The sequence below is a fragment of the Lissotriton vulgaris genome, chromosome 8, assembly GCF_964263255.1.
Source record: "Lissotriton vulgaris chromosome 8, aLisVul1.2, whole genome shotgun sequence".
NCBI classification, from domain to species: Eukaryota; Metazoa; Chordata; class Amphibia; order Caudata; family Salamandridae; genus Lissotriton; species Lissotriton vulgaris.
The window spans coordinates 114,488,111-114,510,576 of NC_141696.1; the positions used below are offsets into that span (position 1 = coordinate 114,488,111).

At 44.2% G+C, this 22,466-nt stretch overlaps 1 protein-coding gene across 9 annotated transcripts in view; it reads left to right on the forward strand.

The window, feature by feature from the left end:
* Positions 1-22,466, forward strand: part of ARAP1 (ArfGAP with RhoGAP domain, ankyrin repeat and PH domain 1) — a 768,097-nt gene that overhangs the window by 694,815 nt on the left and 50,816 nt on the right. For all 9 annotated transcript variants that reach the window (XM_086933788.1, XM_086933791.1, XM_086933794.1 and 6 more), the window contains exons 27-30: positions 3,379-3,465; positions 8,181-8,249; positions 10,743-10,860; positions 12,464-12,577. In XM_086933788.1, the coding sequence (XP_086789914.1) occupies positions 3,379-3,465; positions 8,181-8,249; positions 10,743-10,860; positions 12,464-12,577 (388 nt within the window). The remainder of the gene's footprint in view (positions 1-3,378; positions 3,466-8,180; positions 8,250-10,742; positions 10,861-12,463; positions 12,578-22,466) is intronic.

Here is a 22,466-nt window from a genome sequence, read left to right on the forward strand (position 1 = left end):
CGCCACACTGAATCACGCAATGACGCTCCCACGTAGACGCTTGCGAAGAATCCCAAAGAAAGATGCGATTTGAGAAAAATGTAGAAATCTTTAAAATCTTCCTTAAACATTCAGCGTTACCAACATAGAGATGAAAAAACGCTTCAGCAATGTTCAAAAATAAAGCGCAAAGGTGGCAAGATAATGAAATGAAAATCTTGTCGCACAGCTGCCAGTCAAAGAATTCGAAATTTGAATAAAACTCAATCTATCTATCTACTTCCAGGATTTAGATAGAGAGCAGTATATAGGGTAAAATGTACATACCACAAGGTTGCTGCTGCCTTGAGAAGAAAAGTAAGAAACAAAGTTGGAGGAGTAAATTGTATACCACAGTCCAATCCAGTTGTAGTATCATCCAGGGGTGGAGGTCAATTCCAATCTCTGCCCCTGCCAGAGTATAGGGTTCCCTCGTCGCCAATGTAAAGAAGATATCTTCAATCCAGGTTATATAGTTGAAGTAAGTCTTTATTAGTCAGAAGTGAAGAGACCTCCAGCTCCTTCCACAGCTTCCTCTGTACTGTCTGCTATTCACATCATAACATTCTAACCTCCTAGCAACATCCCCACAATTCCAAGAAGCATAGATCCCAACACATTCCCTTCCCTCTCTTAACAGTATTGCTACACATGGTCAGTCCTCTATAGTCTGGTGAACTAACAGTAGTTACGCTCACTAGTGATGGTGGAAATGGTGTGCCTAATCCAAACCACAAAAGGTACCTCCAGTGTACTTGGAGGTTTGATTTTTGTTGATGCAGTGGTCAAAAAAGTTACAGCTTGCTTTGAAGAATTTGAATGCGGCGCAATCGCACCTAGAGCCAGGCAGGGAACCTTTCTCCATCCCAACAAATGTAGTCAGTGCCTTGCCTTAAATACTATATGCAAAAATGATATAAGCATTGAAAACAAGGAATCCCCACCATTTTCTGGGATGAAGTTGCAACCCAAGAGGTCTTTATGGCTCTCTTACATTTGGTGCTATTTTTTTAATTTAATATTAACCCTTTTGTCCCTTGCCAGCCTCTGGGGAATGCTTTGTGTTGACTTCCGCCTCTTTGTAGGCATCTGGTCTCTCCCTCTTAAGAAATGAAGGTAAATGATCAGATACAACATGACACTGGTATCCAGGCTTTACTTTGGTGTGCCGCCCTGGTGCCAAAACGACGTTGCAAGCAAAAGTTACCACCCTGAAAAGGAGTTCCAGTTCTGGCATGAAAAAGGGGGACTGTTAAAAATAATTAATTTATTCACAAAAACAGGTTCCCAAACAGCATGTTCCTTACCTACAGAAAAAGTGTTCCCTTGGTGACCCAATGTCCAGTAACATGTCCGTTTAGGGGCACAGTCAAGTTCACAGGTCTCTTGAAATTAGTTAAGGTCAAATGATCTCTTGTTTTGGATTGGAGACACTTGAAGGATTGTGGGCCAGCTCTGGCTAGGTAGGTCCTGTCTCGTATGACATTGGATCCTTGATCTGTCACGGTGGAGATTTCCTGGAGTTGGATCGACCACAGGAACCAGGAGCTCCCACAGCAAACCAAAGTGACGTAAGTAGCCATTGGCCCCTGGTATGAACAATGGTTCATCACGTTTAACCAGCTATATTTCCCTTACAATAAAGGCTAGGGCATTGGTTTAAATAGTTCCTTTATAAGGGGGACGTCTAACCTCTGAGGCCAGACCCCATACCATGGGTTTGAAGACTGACTATTTCCTTTTCTATCGTGAGTTTGAGAAAGGTAAGTACAAGTGCTCAAAGGACATGGAAAGGGTTCAAGACTATGCAGGTTCATCCTTCTCGATGATGAAATAGAGTATGATCCATCGTCCTGCTGGGCAGCTGACCTGCTGACCTGGGATGACCACATGGCTCCAGGACAGGCTCATCTTCTTGAGACAGAATTTTACCAGGGTTTCAACTTACACGCCTTGTTTTTTTGTTCCCTAGATGGGTCAGTCTACACCCATGCACCCTTTGCCGTGGGAGATGGTAAAAACACAAGGAGAACAGTGAGTTTTACTCATGCAGGGGACATTTACACTACGACAAAAGCTGGAACCCTTCTCCTGTCACCAAAAGCTGGAGACCTTCTCCATTCCATGTCCTATCTTGCTTTGGGGATGAGGGCAGGTAGGGTGAATGTGAGGGCAGTGATGTCTGAGATAGTCATAACCAGCTCAAAATGCAGCAGTACACACAAACACCGATGGGCTTAGATTGACCTCAGATATCACAGTCGTGAAATACACGAGGCCTCCTTGATTCATGTACTGTGATAGTCTTTTTGCCTCAACAAGAATCTCATTGCCACCGCTGTAACTTCCCACCGACCCCTGTTCGAGTTGGCAGTAGCCATATTCGCTCAGTATGGGTTATACCTTGGATTTTCCCTGGCATTAAAACACAGATGTGTTTTCTCTGATTTCAAAAAAAATTTAAACACAGGGGCCACCACCACTGGGCGGATATAAGTGTTGAACTATCTGGAGACAAAACACAGAGCTGTCCAGAAATCGTAGAAGGGCTGAGTGGCACAGATTCACAAAGTCACACAGAGGACTTTCATTCCAGCACCATCCACTAAAATATCTCCCTATCATAAGCATCAACCTACTCAATCAGTGTCTGTCTATGTATTCATTCACACAAACCCGCTCATCAGATATGGGTGAGGTTATCGGTCCTCCTTAAACTTAGTCACTGACCATTATATCAACTCTGATTGTGACCCCACCTTGCCATTGCTGTGTTTCGGGCAGATCTACGCTTCTTAGTAAAATCCTGTCCAGTTTAGATACCATAGACAATCTGAGGCAATAGTAAGATAACATTCTAAGCATGAATTTATTAGTACACAAACATTTCATGGTAACCCGTCATAGGTCGCAAATGGTGATATTCATTACAAGGCAGCCACTTTACTGATGACTGATACTGGTATTGCTACTTTTCTCTACTTTTCCTGCCATTCTAAAGTGTTGCTCAAGTGTTCTGAGGCTCCTGCCAAGTGGAATGTGGTCATACTTTACAAAATCCCTAAAAAATCCCTAAAACAATGAATATGACCAATGCTTTTTGTAAGCAAAGGGGGTTGAAGCTAAACAATCCATTGATGGAATGCTTGCCCATGCTTTTTTGTTTATTCTTTGTTATGAGAGTTATATGTGTGGCTTAAAACAGTCAGTATTCACAAAGGAAAGTAAGGCGTGGGCTGGGAGTAATAGTGTTGACACCACTCTGAAGCTCTATACAACTGAATGGCTGAGTGGTTCTGGGGACCCATGGTTTGACCACACAACCTTTGTTTCATCATTGCACGTTTCTGTCTTTGGCAGGTTGGTGAACAAGAACTCAAGAAACAAAAGGATGAAATTGATGCCATCACCAAGATAAAGGAAGCTTGCCAACCTATGAAAACCGGGGTAGAGTATGAGTTCTGTGCATGGGATCGGAGATGAATGCATCATAAAGGGCATGTCATAAACATTATTCTTATGCATCAGTGAATGGACCTATCTGATACATTTATTTTGCACAAAAAAAGTGTGTACCTGTCCTTCTTTCCCCCTGCGTACATGACAAGAATATTACAAGTCACCAAGGAGTTCCCTAACTATATAGAGGAATTAGGTCAAATGCTGAGTTTCTTTATACAGTTATAGATCTTGCATTATACTGATCTTGTACGCCAGGGGGTATTTTATCCCATATAATACATGGTAACACCATCACCTTTTCCACAAACCACTTAAAACCTTTATGCGTAGCTTTTTCATTTGAAAGAATGAGCATGTTTGCAAACATGAAGAATAAAGACAAAACATTTAATGCAACGTTAAACACTTCAAAAGCCTGTTCGATATTTGTTGCGAGAAGATATTAGAAACAGTTCAATACAAGTCAGTTTAAAAATGTGTAGAAACATGCAGAGAGATTCTAGCTTTTCTCTGTCTAAGGAGTGCAAAAAATAAACATAAATCTGCTTGTAAACTATTAAAATAGAGCAATGTTTCCTTTTCGTTGCTTTGAACAGCTGCTTCAGTTATGCTCTGTTACCTGACCTGCCTTTTACCTCAGCTGCTGGCTGTAGCAGCAGGCATTGTGATGTCAGAATTCGACTGTAATAACTTATAATAGTCGAGTTTTGACAACTTTTCAAATTGGAGATGTGCATTTATATAGGGATTACAGAATCCCATGTATTATATATACATAAAAAAATATATATATGTATATATATATATATATATGTGTGTATCAATTGTCCACCTTCGCAGCCCTTTTCCTCAGGAATCCCAAACAAGAGAAGAGAAACGGACTCCAGTTTCTTCGTGCTGATTTATTTTCAGTGCGTAAATGTCGCCATTGTATGTATGTATGTATATGTATGTATGTATGTATGTATATATATATATATATATATATATATATATATATATATATACAAATTCTTCAAACAGCACACTCCTGCCGAAAATGAAGACACGGACCACGTAGGCTGCAGTAAGGGAGATTTTAATCAAAACCTCTCAGGTTACGCGTTTCGAGCAACTTGTGCTCTTGGTCACACATATATATATATATATAGTGACTTACAATAGGTCAGGCCTCAAGTGAGTCATGCTGCCCTTTCCCTCCCTTCACAATAGTAATAAATAATTCTACTCCACACATCGGTGTTTATGCCATCCTGTTTTTTCATGTGCAGTAGTTGGAAACAAACGTTTTTAACCATATTCAGAGCACAAAGGGATAACTCTGTACACTGAGATAGAATCACAAGAAACAGGCTTTCTGAGATGGTCCTAGTTGTTTTCTACTTTTAATTGTTGCTACAAAATTTATAAGACAATAAGGGTTGTTTTGTTCTCAAGTCAGTTCTGCTGCAGTGTGACCTGTAGTTCATAAATAAGTGGAGGAATGGTTATTAGTACACGTCTTGTAAATAACACGTTTTGTTGGGACACATTTATGTTCACAGGCATAGCATGTTTATATAGTAACTATACCTAACCAACACAGAGCAGAAATGTATTTGCACGTTTGGCACGGAAAGACAGATTATCACAGACTTGCAACACCATAGGGGATAAAAGCTACTATAATGGCTTTAGAATTGCATGGTAGGGGAGGTATGTCTATGAAGGGCTCGGATACATAAAGTGCACCATAGTTGGAGAAATGTCAGATTAGCAGACAAGGGTACTATAGAGAGGATATTACTGCTAGACTGTGAATCGGAGAGTCGGGCATGGCCAGGGCTACTAGAATTAATTAATTCTGTGGCTGCAACCTTTTCCACATAACTATGGAGTTGCTGCTTTTGCCACATAATCCTTCATCTGCCTCTTACTTTGCAGATATAGTAAAATCAAATGTGTCTAGCTCAAACAGATCAAAAGTTACTAAAAAGGGGCTGACAAGTGTTGCTACAGAGTGGAATGACCTTCACAAAGGTCGGTTGGCCTCCTTTCAGTTACTTGTACTATCACACATTGTGCCATGTTATGACCCATAATTTGCCTTTTCTTGCCGCATAATTTAGTCAAGTTTGTTGCATTATTTGGTCCTTCGTGTCACATAAGCCTAGTGGCCTTGGGCATGCCAACGAGGGCATAGAGCTGGCAGATTGGGCATTCTAAACTGCTGCTTACCCTACAGGATATAAACTTGACAGACAATAATCTGTCAGCTAATGGGCACCATAGTTGGCGGATTACTGAAAGGTAATAAGCCCCATAAAGAGCATTGCGCTGTCAGATATCTGGCACAACAGTGAGCATAGTGCTGACAGACTGTATGAAATAAAGTAAGGGACACACTAGAGGTTATGTTGCTGACAGACGGGGGATGGTAAAATAATGGCCATCGTAGAAATTGTCTTACCACCACCGATCGGGCTTGCTAAAGACGAACCTGTTGCAAACAGTGTATAATGGTTGGGAAACTACATCCAAGACGTATGTGACAGCACAAGCTTACAAGCTTATGGGTCTTCACTTTATTTTGCAGGGTGACTCACCCTGGCCCATAACTCTAATCCTAAATTTTTGACTCTGGAAATTCCAAAATATTGCTGAAATTCCTGCTTTCTATTGTCGTAAAATCCCACCAATCATGATTGTGAATTAGGATTGGGAATTAACCCCCCACAAATAGCTTTTTTGTAAACCTAAGGTGACTTTGAGAACCAAGCCCTCTGTGCTCAGTTCTAAAAGGGGTTGGAGAGGGTGTGGTTTTAAGAAAAGTGTTAACACGAGTGGAAGGCGCATCGTGATCAATACATCTCAAAGATCTGCTCAGTAAGGGGTGGTTATATCTTTGTGTGAAGGGTCTGGGACAGCCAGGCTGGGCTTCTAAAGTATAGCCCAGGATGGCAGGCAGGAGATTCTGGGGTAGGTGTCACCATTGACTCTATTGATCATATCAAGAGCACATGTTTAGGTCGTCACACTTAAGAAGTTAGAAGTTCCTTTCTAATATTGTGTCCGATTCTTCACCTCAGGAACTTCTCATACCAAATATTTGTGTTTATCCACAAGACGCAAAGTGCATTTAAACATTATTTCAGTGTTTAAAACGTATTTATAATAAACAACTGTGTTAAAATCAGACCTTTATTGTTTAGCACCATTTCAGTTTCCTGATCATGTCATGGAGCAACCAGTAACTGATGACACAATCTGGGACCTCTCCTCCTGCCTGTCTAGATGGGGCATTGAGTTAGCCATCTTGCCTTGATCTGGTGAATAGAGTGGATTTGCTCTTTATTGCATTCTCATTGCCAGAAATATGTCTGTTAAAATGGGATTTGCTCCCTGCAAGAGGTCGGAAAGGAGTCTGTGGGTTAACCTATTTGATCGCGAGTTGTTGCACCACTGGGCAAGTTACAAGCTTTATTACTGCTGGTAATAGAGTTTTTCTTTATGAAACCGTGGACATCAAAGTGCCTCTTGCACTATGAACACGCTGACACAGTTCAAGCAAATATATGTATGCCCTTGGAAAGTGTTTCATTGTTAAATATGGGAAATCAGAGTAGATTACCAGTTTGTATATTAGCTTTTCCTGTGACATATCGCTCCCATCTATCGTTTTTAGCAGATATAACCGCAAGCTGAATATGACTCTGAGGTGTCCCCTCTTTTATCACCATCTGCATCGCTATGTATACATTTTCAGGCATTTTATATCTAGGCGCTGAATGGGCTAATTTGCAGATTGGAATACTCCATGTATTCATTTCCACTGAGTTCCTATGGTGCAGTGGCACATCAAGTAGACACTTGCTGGCGGAACAGCCCAGAAAAACAAGGTTCAGCCCTCAATGGCAGCAAAGAACAACCTGAACAGTGTCTTGATTAGGTGTGGAAGTAAGAAAAATGTAACATATGTGCAGAACAGGACTGTCCGCCCACAGTCCTCTCACCTTGGGCTTGCTCCGGATACAACTGAATTATCGTTCAAGGACTTGAAACGGTGGGCCTCCTAAGTCGACCTGGGTGCTGTTCGCGGAGTTATACTCCTTGGAATTCCGCAAAGTGCCAAAAAAACTCTGCCGTACTCTTTAGTGTTCCGCCAGTGGCATAGTCTGTTAAGTTGCGCTGCTTGCACTGATTTTCAGTGGCGGGAGTTTGGCCTGCGCTATAAAATCAGCATGAACGGCACCACGCATCGTGCCAGAAGGCGCTGCTGCTTTCTGCCGCTCAACTAGACAGTCTACTCGAGCGGCAGCTTCCTCAACGCGAGCAGCAGATTTCTCGGTGTGAGCAGTCACAACCTGCTTCGACCACCTGCTTTGAAATCTTGCCGGGAGGTGGTTTACCATGGGTTTTTTTTTCTCACAAGCGCTCGCCATCTTAATATTGGCGAGCTGCTCTCTTCACTTCATGGAGTTTTTTAAAACTCCGTGCAGACCGCTGAGTGGGCAAAACCCTGCGTAATCTGCCAGCAGAGCGGAATTCTTCGCTCACCCCTACTCCTAAGAGATCCTCTCCAGGCAGGTATAGCCTGTTGTCGAGTTCTAGTGCACTTGGGGTTGATGGGAGGAACTGACTAGCCCAAGGGCATTCAGCATGCAGGCTTTGCACATGGAATAAGGCTTGTCTGATTATCTTCTCTTTGCTTTCTCTTACAGTATGGTGGAGATTTCATTTGCGCTGTGTCCTTCGAGGAAAAGTCAGAGGATAAGGACCAGAACATTAAGGTACAGCACAAGGTTTAAGTACCGAGGGGGTTCATGCGGAAGTACCTTGGACAGCGCCTTTATTTTCAGGCCATAAAAGTTCTCAAGGGGAGACCTGACCACTTTAACACTCTGACACCAGTGAGCAAGGGATGGCTGCCTGTCAGGCGCCCAGGTCTGCGAGGCACCCTTTCAGAAGTGCTCTGTGGTGCTCAAAGAGAAGTTACGATCCCACAGCTTCTGCATCCCAACCAGAAAGGAGGGCAGAATCAAATGTATCAGTGCATGAACAAGTGAAAATGTAATTTACAAAAAATAGTATTGCTCTGCAACATTATAAAACATAAACATTGTGACACCTTTTGAGTTCTTTTTGCAACTCAATATATGGCAGTAAAAATAAAGACTCTATTTCACTTTACCACATTATATTTATAAACTATTTCTGTTTGCATAAATGTAAAATATTACAGACTTGTCCACTCATAACCGCATTCTGTGTTGCAGGCAGATATATTATGGAAGTCATGTCAGTTATCACTCTTTGTCACAGTGAGGTGTGAGACAAGCTGCATTATCATGTACTCTTACTGGACTGACCCCTTCCTATTAGCATTTGATATATGTGTAGGGGGGCACTTTATTGTTCATGTTTACTTACATTTCCAAACTACTGCATGCACGCTGGTCGTATACCCTGGGCACGCAGCTCTGACGTGGACCATTTGTGCCACTGCAAACCCTGTAATTGTAGTCCACGTTTTTTGTAATGTGGTGCTCTGTAACTTTATTCCACTCGGTGTAGTATGGTTGCAGACTACATATTAAAGGTCTTTATAACTGTTGTTAAAACAGCAGGCGACCAATCAGGCCACTTACATATGCCCACATTTGGCACACACACCAAACTGCATGTACAGTTGCACCGCACACGCGCGACACAGCCAACATTTGCCAAACCCACGCATGGTTGAGTAACCCACTCCAAGATCTAGAAGTTACAAGTGACTGCAATATATGCAATTACCCAAGATAAATTATAAATATTTATTCATAAATATTAATACCGCGAACTTCGCAAATGTAAATCAGGTTTTGGAAATGTTTGTTTTGATATTTGGAGAATAATTTAGAAAATATGAAGCAGGAAAATGTGTTTTTGCGCGTTCGAAGCTAGACGTTCTTATATATTTATTCACATATCTGTGAAATATTGCAGTCTTTCAAAGTTATTCAAATATTTATAATATGGACATTAATTCCTGGCATCGTTAAGGGAGACATTATGTAGAATTTAAACACGTATTTAGGTATATAAATGAGTTGCGTGTGCCAGGACTGCAGACTTCATTTAGAGGGTCATTAATGCTAAACTTGATGCTTCAGTTTGGATGTGCAAAATATTGTATCATGCAGCTACCTGCAAACACACACCAGAGTGTTTTGTCTCAAAGATTCAAGTGGCTGGTCATTTCAAGAGCAGGCAAATCGCTGCAAGGCGTGTCGGAAGGATGCCGGCTGTAAAGCGGATTGCATGAATAAAACATGTAGATACCATAGACATTTTCTCGTCGATTTGAAAAATATACAGGTGACAATGGCCTAAGCAGATGCTGGCACATAAAATGTCTTCAGGAGATGAATTAGAACATGTAAATAGTAAAGTGTGCTATATGGAACAGATAACACTATGTCACCCCAATAGTGTAAAGTATACAGGAGAGAACCCCCAACATACAAATTATATATATTGAAAAAGTTGTCGAGCAGGATGAAACACGTGTCGACTGTTGTTTAAATCGCACTTCTCAAGAAACGTAACAATTCATTAAAGCGATTGGAGCCATCAGCTTTGTGTTATAACTTCTCAACGCTTGGAGTCTATTTTACGAATATGGACCTGTTGACTTGTCGGACTGTTTGCTCTTTCAATTTGTGGGGCTCTGGACATTCAATATAATATATATCATTTTCCCATGGATGCCCAATCCAATCCTCTCCTGCCAAACATGATATTGGCAAAAATAAATTCTCAAACCATCAAAAGGACGTATTTATGCACAGTCCCTTTTTTTTTGCAATTGGTCAGTGTTTTTTGTGTATTTATTTGTGTTTTAGGTGTTTTTGGAGATACCATTATATTTGTTTTTCTGCTTTGCTTTGGGAAGAATGTACAGTTCACAATTGTATTCTTAATGAGAGTACTTTCTTGACCACAAACCATTGCCTGGTGAAGATCATGTACCTCCATGTAGGACTGTAGAGATGAATGGGTCTTTCTAAGATTCTAAACAACTTTGTTTCTGTCATCACTTGCTTCCAAAATGTTTAACAGATCAATGTTCTTAAAACTTCTGCATTGTAAAATGCACATTATGAGACCTCATCACAATTGCTTGCAGTGTGGGAGGGAGCAACAAAGAGGGTGGTGCGGGGAGGAAGCTGCTGGAATGCTTGCGGAGTTGGGCTGATTGTCATGAAGACATTTTAATGCCCATCCCACTGTCTCTTCAGATTCCGGCCAACATGACGGCTGACCAGCTTACATTCGAGGTCTTGGAAAGGAGGCAGGTCCAGCGGAAGGAGAAGGACTGCTGGAGCTGCTTTGAAGTGAACGTGAAAGAAGAGACAGGTGAGTGGTGGAAGGTGTACCTGTGAAGCTTCACTGTGTTCTTCTGGTTTGCTTTGTGGTGACATCGTCCCTGGCAATTTCAGATATCGCTGCTACCAGTTGACTAAGTAAGAGCTTAGGCACAGTACACATCCATCCACTCGTACTTCCTCAGGAGTGACATCGTGCTCTAAAAAAAAAAAAAAAATACATACAGGGCCATCGTTCCACCAGCGACCACACACCCATTGTGTCAATGCATGAAGTTAAAAACTCCTGCGCTGCTTCCAGGCCCACCTCAGTTCAGTCTAGGCTACCCTGAGGACACAGGCAAAATCACTTCCTCACTCAAAGTCAGCCACGCCTACTGCAGTGCAGCAGGAGTGAACCTTGACTGCCAGTGTTCATAACCATTATTAAATGCCTCTTGGAGGCCTTGCTTTCCATAGCACTCGCAAACAATAGTTTTGAGTATGCAAAAGCCATTCCACCCTAAGGAAGCCAAATTACAATCCCGACATATGATCCATAGCTCTTCCATCTCTGGCTTCTCCATAGCTCTTCCATCTCTGGCTTCTCCATAGCTCTTCCATCTCTGGCTTCTCCAGCATTGTCAAGTATTTAGAAACCATAATATCATTACAGCCATTCACACATCTGGTGACCCTTAATATCGTAAGTGGCCTCCATTCTGTTTTCCTAATATGAAGCACTAAGAACTCTTAAGAAGAGCAAATTGACCCCTGTGACTAAGTTTAAGCACCCACTGCTCTAAATTCAGCTTCCAGCACCTTCGACAGCCCTGTGTTGCTCAACTGTGACTCAGCTGCTGCTGCGGAGGGGATCGCCCTTGCTTGGTTGACTGCCTTCCTGTCTGATCTGACCCAGCAGGTTAAGCCGGAACCCTTCCTCACCAAAGTCATCTTCAATAAATGTGGTGTCCTTCAAGGCAAATGGTTCTTGGTAAACCTTTTCAGTATCTATTCTACCTGCTCCAGCTGACTGCTATTTTAACAGCTCACAACATCGGACACCACATGAGTGCAGATGATACTCCGCCTCGTCCCAAGAACGCAGCGAATGCTGAACGCTGCAACCAATTGGTGAACTGACTGAAAAATGGAAAGGGCTTGAGGCAAGGAATTGACAGTTCCTCATTATCCAGAAAGCCAAAATCCTATTTATCTGACCTTTGGACATTTCACATCTTCTAGTCTCGTGGCCACATGTCTTATGAAGTCCATTAAAACTTGTAAAAAAGGCATTTGCATTTGATATTCTCTTTGTTAGCCCAAATCTCATGGAGGTATCCTCTGAAAATTGAGCCACTCACTTTCAGAGAACCCTTTGGTGCATTCTGTCAATGGCCTAAACCTATAGTTGAGGCTTGCTTGGAAGTGCTTCTAGACACCCTATTCAGGAAGGAGGTGACATAAATTGATGGGCAGCACGGTGTAGTGACTTGGATGCTTTGACTTTCATTGTCTTACCTGGATTGTAGCATCCTCCCGCTGTCGCTGACAGGTTCCTGTCCCTCATCGCTGTTTGTGGTGCTGTCATCGTCTCCATGTGTATCCTAGGGAAGAAGGATTCTCATGCACTTCTTGTTTTCGTTCTTCCACAGAGCGGCCACTGCACTACTGTGAGAAAGTCCTCCCCATCTACCAGTCGCTGGGTACGGATGGCTACCTGGTGGTGAAGAAGCACATGTCTATGGAGGTCATGCTCATCTACCTCGGTAAGTGATGACAAGCGTGTACTTTTTACTCTAGTGTTCATGCACTGAGAGACTCTCAGGGGTGATTTGTTTGCGCTATATAAATGTAAATAACATAACAAAGCAGTCAGTCTCAATCTGAAGATATGTGCGTAGTGCTGCTGCTTTAGATTGTCCGTTGTCATCTTCAAGGAGCACATTAGGAAGCAAGCAGTATGTTTTTATGCACGATTTTGACTTACTGTGTGGTTTGCATATCCAGAGATGGATTAGTGTGATTGTTTCTTTTTTTACCAAACGTTTTCTCGTCTTTGTGTGCAAGCTAATATCCCTAATTCTCGAAGTCCAGAAGAGCATTTGATAGGGTCTCTGCAGCCCACTGTGTTTTCATAACTGTTAGCCCCTTGCTTGCTGGGCTGATTCTCCCACAGTGCTGGGGGAAGGGGGGGGGGCGCGCACAGCAACACCGTGCTCATGACGAGCTCAGCTCGTCATGAGCCACGGTGGTCGTGTGCTCATGACGAGCTGAGCTAGTCATGACCTCACCCGTTTCTTTAGAACGCTCGCACAGCAGGGGAATTAGCCCAGCATGCGAGCGTTCCAACGGCTCGTCATGAGCACACGAGCACCGTGGCTCATGAAGAGCTGAGTTCGTCATGAGCATCGAAGGCGTTAAAGGAATGGAGTGCGGTCATCAATGGAAATCAATAACTGTGTTAAAAGATGAGCCAATGTGTTGTTCTCTTGTTAAATGGAACGTCTGTCACTGGCCTGTACAGCTTGTGAAAGATATTCATAGATTGATTTAAGATGAACGTGTAGCAAATTCATAGATGGCACGTTGCCAACTGAGAATGAATCGGAGAGTAGGAAACCCTGCTCCTTTCTAGCATTGAATTGGTCCTGAGCACAGCAGGCAATACGCAGGATACAGAGGTAGAATTCAAGCATTGGAATGATGGAAGTTCTTTTGAATCGATTGGAGCAGTAGAAGACCTATTGTGGCTGCTACAGACCTGCTCCGTCGCCAGCATTCTACGTTTGTCTTTCCATTTCACACTGTTTAAATTAGAACAACATCTACTCAGTAGGTGGAATGTTCTAATAGCCTTGTAGTCCTTCTGGCTCAGACTATGCTGGTCATTTATTTATTTATTTTGAGTTTTATATAGCGCTGGCTAGACCCGGAGGTATCAGAGCGCTTTACATGAGGATTAAGACGTGTTACACCGTTACAACAGTTACATCCGTTGCTTGTGCATTCAATTAACATAGAAAAACAAGGCAGAGGGAGGGAGGGAAGCAAACATAACGGGGAGATGAGGAAGAAACAATGTCTGATGTCCAGCTGGGTAGGTGCCAGCCAAGGGGGTGAACCAGAGTCAGGCTCCTCTTTAGCTACATATGATAGTTCCACCGGGCATCAGCCAAAGGTTACTGTAGCTCCACGATAAGTCTAAACAATTATGGATTACACCCAGGGGATACCGTCGTAGTTCTATCGAAGGAATTCATTATAGGAGGGGGAGTGATAGGAGAAACAGGGAGACAGGGAGAAACTGTGTCCAGTGTCCAGCTGGGTAGGTGTCGGCCGAGGGGATGAACCAGGGCCGATCTCATCAATAGCTGAACCGAGCAGCTCCACTAGGCGTCGGACATAATGCTCGAACTCTGCTGTCAGGATAGTGATCAGGTGTACTCAGAGAATGTCAGAGTAGCGCGGGGGGTTGGGGGAGTGAGAAAGCATGGTCCAATTGAAATCCAAACGCCATCTTGAGGTCAGGCACAGTCCTAAGAGGGTTCTGTAAGGAAAAGTTTGGCTCGGTAAAAAAAGTCCCCTGGCCAGATCGATATGACAGGTGGTGGTGGTTCTCGGAGAAGTCTCTGCAGCTATCCATGAAATAAGCATCATTAAAGTCCCTCCTTTTGAATGTAATAGGCCCTCACTGTAGCACAAGCTTCGAACTGATGTAGAGGGCCTTAACATCCAGTGCAACCCACAGCAGTGGGCAGTAATTTTAAATTATATTGATTTCTTGCACCTTTCAAGTCTCTATGCAGTTGTGCTGTACATTAGGGACTGAAAGTCATTATATTATCTATTGGTTACCTGGGACGTTGATGGGAATATCTGCTCACGGATGGGAGACACAGAGCTGTGCACTGATGCTAGGATTGTCACCTTCCATTGTTTGGCGTGTTGATGCCTTAGGACTAAGAGGTGCTGGCTGTCCCAGTGGCCTTCAGGTTATCATCAAAAGGGCCATCCAGTGTAGAGAGAGAAAACTGTGCTTGTTCCACAGTTCTGCATCTCTGACAATCATCAGTAACCGGAATTATTGATGGTTTATTCTTAATAAGATCCAAGCTTCATGATTCTGTTCTTCAGTGACATCATTAACCAGATAGCCCCATTAAAGAGAAGCAGCCTGGCATGGATTACGTATGAGGATAGTGTTGGGTTTTGTTTTTGATAAACGTGCGCAGAAAGGTTCAACAGAATGTGTTGTGTTTAGCTTTTATCATACAGTCGTTGCATTTAGACTTCAGAATTTCCTTTTACAGTTTTGTGCAACAAATGACTGAATTTGACAATAAAGAGATGAGTTGCACTAAAGTGCTAAGCGATGAAAAGGTGGTCTGTGAGAAGGACAGAGGGCTGCTCGTCACATAAAATTTGTGGGTGGCAGTGCCTCTCCCTTCTTATACTGTGTCCAAGCCATGGCGCTTCTCTAGCACCGCTGCTTCCTTGGGACCAAATGTAAATATGAAAGTGCAGGAACTTGCTTTCACGAGCACCTACTGGCCACTGATGAATGTTGGCACTCTTCCGATTAAAAGTATTGCACCTGTGCTGAGTACCCTCCCTATCTAAATTAAAGAAGTGCATGCCAGTGCTTAATTTGTAAGAGAATAGGTTCAAGGGCCCTAAGTTTTGTTCATAAGCCCATGGCTAGCGCCATCAATCGTCGTGTGCTGATTACCAAAGCTGCATACCGCTGAAAAATATTTTGGGGAGGCTAATTCTTCCACCACGGACAGAGTGGCTGTAAGAATGGGTGAACACACAACAAAAGCCTCATTTACAAGTAAATGTTCTTTTAAAGACCTGTTAAGTACTCGGGTGCGGCTGCAATTTGATGCTTGCCAGCCCGCGAAGCTGTGTCAGCCCGTGCTGACACACACGACGAGGGGTCTGAAGCCCCGTGAGCCCAAATGGATGTTGCGCGCCTGCGAGCTATCTATTTCGTTCATTACCTGCGTTGGTGGTGTTGTGATATTAGGTGAAATCAGTTGCTTTTGCCTAAGTGCAATCTGCAGTTCCCATCCGGCGCTGATAGATGTCGCTGTTGCATTACCAACACCGTTTAATGTTTACATAAGGACACATCCGCAAACTGTGCCGACTTCTAAAACCTTCGCTGGCTGCTAGCAGAATAAGTATTTCTGAATATAAACATTATTGTAGTTCTGTGTACCCGGGTTTGGCTACCAAAGTAGGACAGCTGCCTCCTTCAGAGTCTGTCGCTGCTGGATTGCTGCAGGGGCGGCTCTAGGTTCATGGTGGCCGGCCCTGGGCAGGGAGCGTAGGTAGGGGGCCCCAGAAGAGGGGGTCTGTGCTGCGGAGAGCGGAGGCCAGTGAAGAGGGGGAGAGGGGGGTGGGGATAGGAGGGGCGGGGGGGGGGGGGGGGTCAGGGTGTTTGGAAGTGGAACAGAGCCAGAGGCTGCCAAATACCTGCCAGGGGCCCCACGAAAATATGTATCCATCCTTGGAGGATTATTATATTAAGGATATATATTGGCTTGGTGGCCCCTGGGGTTTGGTGGCCCTGTGCAGGTGCACAGCTTGCACATGCCTAAGGCCGCCCCTGATTGCTGGCTTCAGTCAGGGAATCACAGCGTCCGCAGGCTGTCCCGAGTACTTTCTGGCAGTTTAAAAAATCTCCCACTTTAATCGAATCAGTCACATGACGAAACATACTGGCTTCATGCAGGGCTCGAGTCGGGGTACCACGCGGGTGGACGGCGCCCCCCCACTTATTTTAACGGGTGGACGCCGTCCCCCCTGCCAAACAGCTGGACTTCACTAAGAGCTGCCACCTAGTGGACGATAGTGTAAAAAAGCATGCATGCAGGTAATGAAAGAACAATCAAACCTGAGGCAGTACACGCATCCACCAGTGAAAGTTGTGCATTCATTCTAAGATCACATTTGTCATTTAAAGCCAAGAGTCACTCATTTCACGCACAGTGTAAATATTGGACAGTGTTTGATATTGTTCGCATTGTTAGAGAAAAAGAAAAACGGAACGTGTTTATTACTATTGGCTTACTGGATCGGCCTGGCGGTAAGAGACCCACTGTGCTGATGGCTTATGAGCTGATTGGGTGGAAGGAATCGTCAACACAGACGCCTCAAACTTTTCTACTAATTTATAACAAACCACATTTTAATGTGATGGGGTTACAAGCCACCTTTCGTGACGTCACTTCCTATTGTGACGTCACAGCGTCCCCCCACTTCTTTTTTTTACGACTTGTGCCCTGGCTTCATGTATGCCCAATTAATATTAGTAAAAAATATGGGTGAGTCTGGTCCTAGGAACAAGATGTGAACTTATTTACCCCTCGCCGCCCCAACATGTAAGCTAGAACTACGATTCTTTAGCTTTAGAGCCCATAATGGATCTATTGATGCCACTGTCTGAGAACACTTTACATAAGGCCCCTTAAAATACTGCCACCTGCCCAGAGATGTGCAGAACTGCCCGTAGTAATGAGGCCACTGGCCGAAACACTTTACACAAATCCTTCAATCCTGCCTCGGGCGCTGGGTACATTCAGACCGCCTTGATTTCCTAAGCACTTTAAGCTCCTAAAAACACTTCCTTCGATCTGGTATTAGAGGTTTGTTGGGTCTGGGTATTTTTTATTACATGGAATGTGAAAGGAAAACACAGCAAATGTTCCCCCATTTCGCATCCACGAAATGCCCTGTGAAATTATTAGCAAAGTACAAAATGTCGCTACTATTTAAGCATTTTGTAGATCCTACTCTCGTTCACCCTTAAATCTGTAAAAATCAAGGAATTTAATGGCACTGAACAGATTAAAAAAATGGATGAAGAATTGGTTGCATGTGCAAAATCCATGCACTGAGCGGTCGATGCCAAGATTCGAACGTATCACCATCAAATGTATCTGTGTTTTCTGCCTGTATGTTAAACAACTGCCCCATCTTTCCATGATCTCCGTCCAAAACACTTTTACTTTGGTTGTTGCCACAGCCAGTGGACTTTGGGTGGTGAACTCAGGTGCCTGTTGGAAGGGAGGGCAGATCACCTCCCCCATCCACTGACCATCACTAAGTCCTGGTAAAAACATTGTCTTACTGGGATCATCAAAACATTTATAGGACTTGACTCCCCACCTCCACGACCTATCCATGTTAATGGAAAAAGGACTCATCTCCTCCTCTCCATGACTCTAAGAGAAACTGAAGCAGGACTACCCCCCTCTCACAATTCCTAACCTATTCATCATAATGGAAAGCGGACTCATCTCCTCATCCCATGAAAGATAGAGAAAGTCAGACAGGACAACTCCTCCTCGCACAATTCATGGAAACAGTCAAAGGACTATATAGACACTCTCTATCTTTCCTAAGGTGTCGGCCATCTTAGACTAGTCCCACCTCAGGCATCCTAATCACATTCTCTTCAGCTGCTATTTCCCCTCCTACACTCATCAAATCAGCACCGCATTCTACAGTACTACACACTCACTCACCTACATCACAATTCTCACCATGGAACTCACAGGCACCCACACCTACAAAATCAATTACCCCCCCAAAGCGCACTAAAAAAATCTGCCAAACGTCTCAAACACAACTTTCTGAAATCCCACCCAATAACCCCTTTTGCAGACCCTTATTTTCCACTTCAAAATGGGGTCACGACCACCGACATAATTTTCTACACTAAACGCAGAGCACAATGGAGGAAAGCCTTCATAACCTTACTCACGGTTTCCTCCACGAGGAAGTCCGCACATGGTCTATGGATTTCTATTGCACCATCACAACTCTTCCAAGCGACAGCTACCATCACTATCTACAATAACAGTACTATTCTCACTCAGTCCACGGATCGTAGCCTTATCCTATTCGATAACATATTTCCCATTATTAAAGAGCATGTATCCAATCCACTTACTCCTTCCCAACTTACCCCTACTCCTAACACCCAAACCATTTCATCACCTACTCATTACCCCACCCTCCCACCCCCAACCCCCTTGCCTTCTAGATGCCCAGAGCCGCACGCCTCGCTCAACCCTTCTACCCCACTCTACAACACACATCTCCTCTCTTCACCTAAGCCTTACATACTTCCTATCCACATTAATGTAACCGCTAACTCGCCCCCTAACCAATCTATCATTTCCCCCAGAACGACCACATCCCCTCCCACCCCTAGCCCCCCTCCTCCATCACCACCCGCCTCCTCTCACATCTAGTCCCCCCTCCTCCTCTCACATAACCACCCATCTCATTTCACATCTAACCCCCCTCCTCCATCACCACCCCACCTCCTCTCACATTTAGCCCCCCTCCGCCATCACCACCCCGCCTCCTCTCCCATCTATCCCCCTTCCTCCATCACCACCCTGCCTCCTCTCACATCTAGCCCCCCTCCGCCATCACCACCCGCCTCCTCTCACATCTAGTCCCCCCTCCTCCTCTTACATCACCACCCCGCCTCCTCTCACATCTAGCGCCCCCTCCTCCATCAGCACCCCACCTCCTCTCACATCTAGTCCCCCCTCCTCCTATACCACCCTCCCCCCTATCTTGGCACTGCCTCATAACGACACATCCTTCCCACCCAACCCCATCATTGTAGTCACCCACGTACCAACTATTGAAACTCCTATCACACCTCCTCTTCCTCCACCACCCTCCCCAACTTCCTCTACACCCACGCCTAACACATACCCAACACTTTACCCACTTCCTCCCCATACTCTCCCTATGCCTTCATCAGTTCTCACACCGAACGAGCCAAGTCCCCTCAACTTATACCACGCTCTACCACCCCCACCACTACCATTCCTAACTCCACTCTGGACAAGATTTTGTCCACCTTTCTCCAAATTAAAGATGAGCTCCAAACTTTCAAAGAGCTGTTTTTGATTCAACCCAGGCACCCCTCACCACCTAGTACCCTCTTATCCCACAAGCCCTACACCCATCCTACACGCTCACACAAACACAACCCTCCTTACTGGACCTCAATTCCTGCACATAACTCTTCCACCCGCCCTATTCGAAACATCAATCCACTTACACCTTACGACATACGTGCCCTCCTACACTCCTATGATACCGCTCCCATGGCCCACACAACCACCACTCACCTTCCCATCCCTACTATCCACTCCAACCCTCACAGGCCCCCTACACTAAATAATAGAGGTACCATCTCTAATAATGTTTAAAAAGTCACCCTCACTCTGGTCCCCTCCGCCTCCCTCATCTCCCCGCGGCTCAAATGCACACTACTTAATTATAGATCTGCCCCTAGACACGCATCAGACATAGCCGACCTCATTATGGCACTTGACCTCGACCTGACCATACTCACCGAAGTCTGGTTAACAAAATCTTCCTCCCCACTCATTGACAATCTAGTACCCCTAACTATCACATCATCAGATTAGACAGGATCGGCAAGACAGGAGGTGGAATAGCATGTATTCACCGGAGCAACCTCTCAGTAACTAGAGCCGTCTCCCCTATATTCTCCTCCTGTGAACACATCTGCCTTGACGTCAACAGTGAGGGTAATCCAGTATGCTCTCTGCATATCATCTACCACCCTCCAGGAGACAACCTCACCTTCACTGAACACCTCATGGACATGATCACAACGAACTCGGGTCGACAAAACACACAAATATTCCTTGGTGATTTCAACCTGCATTGGAATGATCACAACAACTCCGTGGTCAATAGTCTCAAAAACTTCCTCAGCGCCCTAGACCTCACCCAAATCTGCAACAGCCCCACTCACGACAAAGGCTCTATCCTGGACCTCATCATTTGCAAAGTTGATGCCACCCAACTTGACTCAATCCAACCCTGTGATTGGTCTGACCACCACATTATTACATTCTTCATCAATGAAAATGTGAAACTCAGCCCGGCGCAATCCACCAAACCCAAGGCCTGGAAAAGAAACCTGAAGAAACTCAATCCCAACTCTTCACCCTCTCCCAGCTCCAATCTTCTCCTACCCCCTACCGGCAACAACGCGATGTTCAAGCTTTCACGACCACTACCTCAAGTCAATGACCACAATAGTCAACGAAGTTGCCCTCCTTCAGTTAAAGAAAGTCTCCTCTAAAAACTCAAAACCATGGTACGACGGTCTGCTTATCGAAGATAGACTAGGTATGAGACTAGTCGAATGCAATTGGAGATCTGCTCCTTCGGCTATGCACCTCAAAACACTAAAGAAAAAGAGAAACACTTACTTTAGAAAAATCAAACGCTTGAAAGCTGACTTCTTTAGCCAACAACTAGACCAAGCAAAAAAGACCACGAAAACTATTTGAGCTAATCAAAACTCAATCCAAGGATGAACCTCAACAATTACATAACACAACCAGCACTCTACCGTCCTGTGAAGAATTCTCTACCTTCTTTAAACTAAAAACAGATAACATCAAGAATGATCTTCTCACTGATCTAAGCCTATACTCCAGCCCCCTCCGCAAAACATCCACTAAACTAAAAAACAATGCTACATGGTCATCCTTTGATACTTGCATCTATAGGCAAGATCCTCAGTACCCTGAAGCCCTCCAATCACCTCTCTGACCCTTTACCTGCAAACGCTGTAAAGGACTTTATTCCATGGCTTCTCCCGCTCTGGACCAAAATCATTAACAGTTCACTTCAGCAAGGATGCATCCCGGACTCCCTCAAAGTGGGACAAGTATCACCCATACTAAAGAAACCCACAGCAGACCGTTCCGACCCTAACCCTATCGCCCTATCTCCAATATCCCTACCGTAGCCAAATTGTTAGTTCAACCTATCATTGTAGACTCCGCAAAATCTTTAGGTATAACCCTCATCTGCAATCTCAATATGCAACATCATATCAGCAATGCAACGAAGGTAGCTAATTTCCAAATCAATACCTTGAGGAAGCGGAAACCCTTCCTTCCAGCCAACTACTTTAGGACTGCAGTCCAAGCGCTAGTTATCCCTCGGATTGATTATGGAAGTGCCCCCCTCTGCGGCCTCCCCTTATTAACAACCGCACCCTTAAGAGCCTCTATTAATGCTGCAGCGAGACTCATCACTGGATCAAAAAAACGCTCACACATCTCTCCTGACTTAAAATCTCTGAATTGGCTACCATATGAAGCCAGAATACACCTGGAAATCGCGTGCATTACTCATAAGGCCTTACACCACAATTCGCCCAGTTACATCACTCAGAAATTGACAATTTCAGTAGGCTCAAGAGCCACAAGAAGCGCAGAAACTCTCATTTTGAAACCACAAAGATTCCACAAGAAAAAAACATAAACGCCCCTTCTCAGGGATGGCACCCAGGATCTGGAATGCCCTCCCTCCAGAAACAAGACTTATTTCATCCACGACATCCTCAAAAAAGAAGTCAAATCAATCCTCTTGGCTGAATTCACATGAATATAAGCTGTGGAAATACTGTTACTCTTTATCTCTCCCTTGTATTACATTGTCTGAACCAACCACCCATTCACATTTTGATACCTTGCACTGTTCTCTATTTGCACAAAATGCCTTGTTAAGTGTTCTTTTTGTCTTTATATCTCATATTTATGTAAACTGCTCTGATATCTGTAAGGA